This window comes from Eucyclogobius newberryi, unplaced genomic scaffold (assembly GCF_026437365.1).
Source record: "Eucyclogobius newberryi isolate DKJ021-1_F unplaced genomic scaffold, fEucNew1.0.hap1 SCAF_13, whole genome shotgun sequence".
Lineage (NCBI taxonomy): Eukaryota > Metazoa > Chordata > Actinopteri > Gobiiformes > Gobiidae > Eucyclogobius > Eucyclogobius newberryi.
The window spans coordinates 35,558,146-35,566,706 of NW_027315757.1; the positions used below are offsets into that span (position 1 = coordinate 35,558,146).

The 8,561-nt window shown below is 49.0% G+C and overlaps 1 protein-coding gene across 1 annotated transcript in view; it reads left to right on the top strand.

Annotated features, from left to right (window-relative positions):
* The window catches only part of adsl (adenylosuccinate lyase), a 13,485-nt gene extending 10,937 nt beyond the window's left edge, over positions 1-2,548 (top strand). Inside the window, exons 6-12 of the mRNA XM_072443786.1 lie at positions 98-144; positions 211-301; positions 376-445; positions 849-996; positions 1,084-1,264; positions 1,839-2,015; positions 2,419-2,548. Of these exons, the coding sequence (XP_072299887.1) occupies positions 98-144; positions 211-301; positions 376-445; positions 849-996; positions 1,084-1,264; positions 1,839-2,015; positions 2,419-2,505 (801 nt within the window). The 3' untranslated portion in view covers positions 2,506-2,548. The remainder of the gene's footprint in view (positions 1-97; positions 145-210; positions 302-375; positions 446-848; positions 997-1,083; positions 1,265-1,838; positions 2,016-2,418) is intronic.
* Positions 2,549-8,561: the final 6,013 nt, after the last annotated feature.

The following is an 8,561-nucleotide window of genomic DNA, read 5'->3' on the forward strand; positions in this document are numbered from 1 at the left end:
TGAGCAATATTGGATTTGGTTTTCATCAGTATTGAAATTCAAAACTCTTCCATTTGTGTTGTAATGAAACACATAAATGATATGACTGGTATATTAGGTGGAAGAGCTGGACCGGATGGTGACGGAGATGTCGGGCTTCAAAAAGTAAGCAGTGTCGTCTTGGTTTGGCTTGAATAATCATCATAAAATAATTCATGTTCTTTGAGCCAGATCTTACCTGGTGACTGGACAGACGTACAGCCGCAAGGTGGACGTGGACTGCCTCTCTGCTCTGGCCAGTATGGGCGCCACTGTGCACAAGGTAAACACCACGGAACTGTTAGGACAATGTCGCCCTCTAGTGTCGAGGTTTATGTGTGTTTCTCACCGTGACAGATCTGCACCGACATCCGCCTCCTCGCCAACCTGAAGGAGATCGAAGAGCCCTTTGAGAAGGAGCAGATCGGTACACACACACTGCTTTACACCTGCAGTACTCTGACTACACCATCAGTACTACTTTTCAAACAATTATCTACCTAATATTGGTCATAGCAAACCATAAAATAACTGTTTTGTTCCAAGATTGTAAATTCCTCAGCCACATATGGTATATGAGCGTTCTAAACAATGAGGTCAAACAGCAGCTGAGATATTACTATTAGATTAATAGTGTTTGGGCAAAAAGTAGGTCTTTGGCCTAAATTTAGCCTGGTAAAAGCGAAGCACCAAACATGATGGAACGCCATGTCCATCCTAGTTTTAGGTCGCCTTCTGCTGTACCAGCTTTATTATTAGAGTCCATATTCTGTAATGAATAGTCCTGTGTTTTCCTGAAGATGATAGTAGAGTCTGAATGTGCTGTGCAGGTTCTAGTGCCATGCCGTACAAGAGGAACCCCATGAGGGCGGAGCGCTGCTGTAGCCTGGCCCGTCACCTGGTGGCGCTAATGGCCAACCCTCTGCAGACGGCCTCAGTGCAGTGGCTGGAGAGGACTCTGGATGACAGCGCCAACAGGTCAGGAACTCTTTCAACACCAAATCTAGTTCTAAAGCACAGCTTATAAATGACTGAATCATATTTGCATTTTTGTCACTTGTCCAGGCGGATCTCTCTCCCCGAGTCCTTCCTGACCGCAGACATCATCCTCAGCACCTTACAGAACATCACCGAGGGGCTGGTGGTCTACCCCAAAGTCATTGAGAGGCACATCCGCCACGAGCTGCCCTTCATGGCCACAGAAAACCTGATCATGGCCATGGTGAAGGCCGGAGGGAACAGACAGGTACGAGATGCACGTTTCATTGTTATCACTATGGCAACATCTGTGTTATTGTCGCTTTTTTTTCTAGGCCGTGTCTGCAGAGCCGCGGCCTTTTTTCTATCACACACAACCCAGTGTTGTAGACGCAGTTAAAGCTATATATTGCTAGTATTTATATTTGTGCAGTTTCACAGCAACTCAGCTCTCATCCCTGAGGCCAAAGTGCTGCTGTCACGACTCTATGAGAGACAATACTTACAAGAATAAAATGGAGGCCTTAAGTCTAAATTTACGTGACATGGCTGTGTACTGGGATACTCAAAAGTATCAAACAGAACTAAAACTAGAATCAATCCTGAAAAAACACATGAACTGGACAAAATTGGACCTTTTCATGACTTTTAGTGTAAGATTACGTGGTAAAATCTTATCTATGTTTTGAGCTCCTCCCTCTCCAATTCATCTGTCTCCAAGAAATTGATTTGTGAAGTAATTCATATTCTTAGAAACAATAAAAAGACGACTTCTTCTGCTGCAGTCGCTCTTCTGTTTTCTTTGTTTCTCATCATGTGGACCCCGGCCTCTCTGTGCTCAGGACTGCCACGAGAAGATCCGCGTCCTGTCCCAGCAGGCAGCGGCCGTGGTCAAGCAGGAGGGAGGTGACAACGACCTGTTGGCCAGAGTCCAGGCTGACCCGTACTTTGCTCCCATCCTGGGCCAGCTGGACGCTCTGCTCGCCCCAAAGACCTTCATCGGCCGCGCCCCTCAGCAGGTACAGCAGCACCACACTGTTCATCCTCTACTTCACCTCCTTCTACTTCACCTCCTTCTACTTCACCTCCTTCTACTTCACCTCCTTCTACTTCACCTCCTTCTACTTCACCTCCTTCTACTTCACCTCCTTCTACTTCACCTCCTTCTACTTCACCTCCTTCTCCTTCACCTCCTTCTACTTCACCTCCTTCTACTTCACCTCCTTCTACTTCACCTCCTTCTACTTCACCTCCTTCTACTTCACCTCCTTCTACTTCACCTCCTTCTACTTCACCTCCTTCTACTTCACCTCCTTCTCCTTCACCTCCTTCTACTTCACCTCCTTCTACTTCACCTCCTTCTACTTCACCTCCTTCTCCTTCACCTCCTTCTACTTCACCTCCTTCTCCTGTCACGTGCAGGTGTCCAGGTTCCTGTCTGAAGAAGTGCGCCCTCTGCTGGAGCCGTACAAATCTAAAATGGATGTCAAGATGGAGCTGGAATTGTGATATAAATAAATGTAGATAAACTGCTGTAAAATAAATGCAATGAAAACCACGGCTTGTTCAGACATTTATTTCAGAATATAAACGTGTAATTACAGTTCAAGTCATTTATTCTTGTCCTATTATCTTAAAAATGTTGGAATAATAATGTAGCTCCTCAAAGTATTCTAAAAGTCACATTCAACGCATCTGAAATGGTCTGAATGTTTTATGATTTAGTTTCTGGACAGTTTCTATGAATGAACATGTCAATGACAGTTACAGTTACAAACACCACCACAAGGACACAGACGTGTCCCTTCATCTACAGTTTGGAAGTGGAAAGTGGACAGTGATGGACAGTGATGGACAGTGTTGGACAGTAGTGGACAGTGATGGACAGTAGTGGACAGTGATGGACAGTGATGGACAGTGATGGACAGTAGTGGACAGTAGTGGACAGTGATGGACAGTAATGGACAGTGATGGACAGTGGTGGACAGTGATGGACAGTGATGGACAGTAGTGGACAGTAGTGGACAGTAGTGGACAGTGATGGACAGTGATGGACAGTAGTGGACAGTAGTGGACAGTGATGGACAGTGATGGACAGTAGTGGACAGTGATGGACAGTGATGGACGTTCTGTAATGGTCAGAGGCTGTTCCATAATGAGGCCCTTTAACAGAGGGGGAGGAGGAAGGGGAGGAGGAAGGGGAGGAGCCAGCCAGCCAAGGACTTTGAACATAAAACATGCATTTTTTAAAATTGATCAAATAAAATGAAAATCATCCATCCATCCATTTTCTGCCGCTTTATCCGGGGCCGGGTCGCGGGGGCAGCAGTCTGAGCAGGGACTCCCAGACTTCCCTCTCCCCAGACACTTCCTCTAACTCCTCCGGGGGGATCCCGAGGCGTTCCCAGGCCAGCCAAGAGACATAGTCTCTCCAGCGTGTCCTGGGTCTTCCCCGGGGCCTCTTCCCGGTGGGACATGCCTGAAACACCTCCCGAGGGAGGCGCCCAGGAGGCTCCGGAACAGATGCCCGAGCCACCTCAGCTGGCTCCTCTCGACGTGGAGGAGCAGCGGCTCTACTCCGAGCTCCCCCCGTGTGGCCGAGCTCATCACCTTATCTCTAAGGGAGCGCCCAGCCACACGGCGGAGGAAACTCATTTCGACCGCTTGTATTCGCGATCTTGTTCTTTCGGTCACTACCCAAAGCTCATGACCATAGGTGAGGTCAGGAACATAGACCGACCGGTAAATAGAGAGCTTTGCCTTTCGGCTCAGCTCCCTCTTTACTACAACAGTCACGATGCAGCGACTGCATCACTGCAGCCGCTGCACCGATCCAACTGTCAATCTCACGCTCCATCCTTCCCTCACTCGTGAACAAGACCCCGAGATACTTGAACTCCTCCACTTGGGGCAAGGACACCCCACCCACCTGGAGAGGGCAAGCCACCTTTTTCCGGTCGAGAACCATGGCCTCGGATTTGGAGGTGCTGATTCTCATCCCAGCCGCTTCACACTCGGCTGCAAACCGTCCCAGTGCATGTTGCAGGTCCGGGCTTTATCGAGCCATCAGGACAACATTGTCTGCAAACAGCAGAGATGAGATCCTGTGGTCCCCAAACCGGACACCCTCCGACCCCTGACTGCGCCTAGAAATTCTGTCCATAAAAATTATGAACAGAACCGGTGACAAAGAGCAGCCCTGGCGGAGTCCAACATGCACTGGGAACAGTTCTGACTTATGCACTGGGAACAGGTCTGACTTACTGCCGGCAATGCGAACACAGCTCCTGCTCCGGTCATACAGGGACCGGACAGCCCTGAGCAAAGGGCCCCAGACCCCGTACTCCCGGAGCACCCCCCAAAGGACACCCCGAGGGACACGGTCGAAAGCCTTCTCCAGATCCACAAAGCACATGTGGACCGGTTGGGCAAACTCCCATGAACCCTCAAGCACCTGATGGAGGGTATAGAGCTGGTCCAGTGTTCCACGACCGGGACGAAAACCACTCTGCTCCTCCTGAATCCGAGGTTCAACTATCGGTTGGATTCTCCTCTCCAGTACCTTGGAATAGACCTTACCTGGGAGGCTGAGGAGTGTGATCCCTCTGTAGTTGGAACACACCCTCCGGTCCCCCTTCTTGAACAGAGGGGCCACCACCCCGGTCTGCCAGTCCAGAGGCACGGTCCCCGAACGCCACGCGATGTTGCAGAGACATGTCAGCCAAGACAGTCCTACAACATCCAGATACTTTAGGTACTCAGGGCGGATCTCATCCACCCCCGGAGCCCTGCCACCGAGGAGTTTGTGAACAACCTCAGTGACTTCAGCTTGGGTGATGGATGAGCCAGCCTCCGAGTCCCCGGTCTCTACTTCCTCTTCGGAAGACGTGACTGAGGGATTAAGGAGAACCTCAAAGTATTCCTTCCACCGTCCGACGACATCCCCAGTCGAGGTCAGCAGGCCTCCACCCGCACCGTAAACGGTGTTGGTGAGACACTGCTTCCCCCTCCTGAGGCGCCGGACGGTTTGCCAGAATTTCTTTGGTGCCGACCGATAGTCCTCCTCCATGGCCTCCCCGAACTCCTCCCAGGCCCGGGTTTTTGCCTCTGCGACAGCACGAGCCGCGGCCCGTTTGGCCTGCCGATACCCGTCGATGACCTCAGGAGACCTACAAGCCAGAGTGGCCTGATAGGCCTCCTTCTTCAGTCTGACGGCATCCCTTACTTCCGGTGTCCACCACCGGGTTCGGGGGTTGCCGCCACGACAGGCACCGGAGACCTTGCGACCACAGCTCCGAGCAGCCGCATCAACAATGGAGGCGGAGAACATGGTCCACTCGGACTCAATGTCCCCAGCCTCCCCCGGGACATGGGAGAAGCTCTCCCGGAGGTACGAGTTGAATACCCTACTGACAGAGACTGACGTTCCCAACAGACCCTCACAATGCACTTGGGTCTGCCAAGTCTGTCCGGCTTCCTCCTCCGCCAGCGGATCCAACTCACCACCAGGTGGTGATCGGTTGACAACTCTGCCCCTCTCTTCACCCGAGTGTCCAAGACACGCGGCCGGAGGTCTGATGACACGACAACAAAGTCGATCATTGACCTCCGGCCTAGGGTGTCCTGGTGCCATGTGCACTGATGGACCTTGTGCTTGAACATGGTGTTCGTTATGGACAATCCGTGGCTAGCACAGAAGTCCAATAACTGAACACCGCTCGTGTTCAGATCGGGGAAGCCGTTCTTCCCGATCACCCCTCTCCAGGTGTCACTGTCATTGCCCACGTGGGCGTTGAAGTCCCCCAGTAGAACAACGGAGTCCCCGTTCGCTGCACTGTCCAGTACCCCTCCCAAGGACTCCAAGAAGGCCGGCTACTCTGCACTGCTGTTCGGCCCGTAGGCCGCCACAACAGTGAGAGACCTGTCCCCCACCCGAAGGCGGAGGGACGCGACCCTCTCGTTCACCGGGGTAAACTCCAACACGTGGTGGCTGAGCTGAGGGGCTATAAGCCCACACCAGCCCCGCCCACACCAGCCCTGCCCACATCAGTCCCGCCTCTCCCCGCAGGCAACACCAGAGAAGTGGAGCGTTCAGCCCCTCTCGAGGAGATGGTTCCAGAGCCCAAACTGTGCGTGGAGGTGAGGCCGACTATATCTAGTCGATATCGCTCAACCTCCTGCACAAGCTCAGGCTCTTTCCCCCCCAGCAAGGTGACATTCCATGTCCCCAGAGTTAGTCTCTGTGTCTGGAGATCTGGTCGTCGAGGCCCCTGCCGTCGACTGCTGCCCATATCTCTTTGCACCGGCCCCTTATGGATCCTCCTGCGGGTGGTGGGAACATGGGAGGGCGGCCCCACGTCGCTCTTTCGGGCTGTGCCCGGCCGGGCCCCGTGGGGTAAGACCCGGCCACCAGGCGCTCGCCATGGAGCACCCATCCCAGGCCTGGCTCCAGGATGGGGCCCCGGTGACGCCGATCCGGGCGACGTAAACTGCCTTGTTCGTGTTGTCATCATAGGGGGCTTCTGAACCGATCTTTGTCTGACCCGTCACCTAGGACCTGTTTGCCTTGGGAGACCCTACCAGGGGCATGAAGCCCCCGACAACATAGCTCCCGGGATCATTCGGGCACTCAAACCCCTCCACCACGTTAAGGTGTCGGTTCAAGGAGAGGATAAAAATCATCATCAAATCAAAACTGAATAAACTATATTTATCTAAAACAATGTAGAGGTGAAATGAGTTTTTAATCCCAAACTTGTATGGTAAAAAGAGATGAGGTATTTAAAAGAGCTTCTCTCGGTTTGAGCGGGACCAGGAGGTTAAACAACACAATGTGCGTCATACAAAGTGTTGTGTACTTGTTTGTAGTTGACTGTGTGCGGGATCATTTCATATGCTTTTTGATCCTTGTGATGTGCAGGGCAGTGGCAGAGTGGTTAGCACCCGCAGGTTCGACTCCCGGGGCCAGACTGGGCCTTTCTGTGCAGAGTTGTGATGTTTCTGTGTCTGGGGCTGTTTCCTCCGGCGCAGGAGGTAAAACCTGTAAACACGAGGCCTTGACCCAGTTTAGGGTTTAAATTGGAGAGGTTCCTGTGGCTGTTTTCATGAGTGAAAACATGAATATTAGGACACATCAGGTAAGCCGCTCAAATACATTTAAATAATATAGTAAAACGTGCAATGACAAGAAGCCGTGATGATGATGTCACACCTTTGATGAAGCTGTCAATCATCACCAACATCACGTCACTGGAAGAGATCGGGAAAACCGTCCTTATAATGTAATTATAATTATATAATATAATATAATTATTCACACAGGAGAACGTTTTACAAAATGCACTTATAAATCATCAATATAAGAATCAATGAGAAAACCCAAGTTAGGTTAAGCACATTTATGGTAAACTAAAATCAGAAATGTTAAGTATTAGTTGACTAAGAGTTATTCATGAACCCTAACCATACATTTGAGCCCCATTGCATTTTGGTACATGAAGTTCTGGTAAATGGTCATTGTCATGGCACCATGAGTCACTGCTGGTGTTTTCAGATCAGAGCGATGACGTTTGGAACATTCCGCTCGTTCACTCGTGGGATCAGTGTTAATACTTCTTTTTGAAGCATAAGAATAGTAAAGACACGTGTGTTTGGCACCGCTGGTATTTGGATCGTGTAAGTACTGTGCATACATACTTCATTCATATCTCCTGGTTTGTACCTTGCCCCATGTCAGAAACACTTGTACTATGAGTGATGTATTAAAATACACAAACACTTGACAAAGCATCTTTTCAATTTTAAATAGAAACATATTTGGGAATGTTGAAATCAAACAATGCACAAATATTTGACATACTGTACATGCATTTACAGATCAGCTTAAAACTATGTCCGGTGTCTTCTTAAAACCTTTAATATTCAGGTATGTACTATCTGTGTACTATCTGTGTACTATCTGTGTACTATCTGTGTAATATCTGTGTAATATCTGTGTACTATCTGTGTACTATCTGTGTACTATCTGTGTACTATCTGTGTACTATCTGTATAATATCTGTATAATATCTGTGTACTATCTGTGTACTATCTGTGTAATATCTGTATAATATCTGTATAATATCTGTATAATATCTGTATAATATCTGTATAATATCTGTGTACTATCTGTATAATATCTGTGTACTATCTGTGTACTATCTGTGTACTATCTGTATAATATCTGTATAATATCTGTGTACTATCTGTGTACTATCTGTGTACTATCTGTATAATATCTGTATAATATCTGTACAATATCTGTACAATATCTGTATAATATCTGTATAATATCTGTATAATATCTGTATAATATCTGTACAATATCTGTACAATATCTGTACAATATCTGTATAATATCTGTATAATATCTGTATAATATCTGTGTACTACAGAAGGATTCCCTCAGGCTGGTTCTTTTTGCATTCCTTCTCTTTGACAGACGGATGAAGTGAGGCAGTGAGGCTCCTCAGAGCACGATCTTCTCTCAGTCTGAGCTTTCTTAGGTAAGAGCACCATCCGGGTGG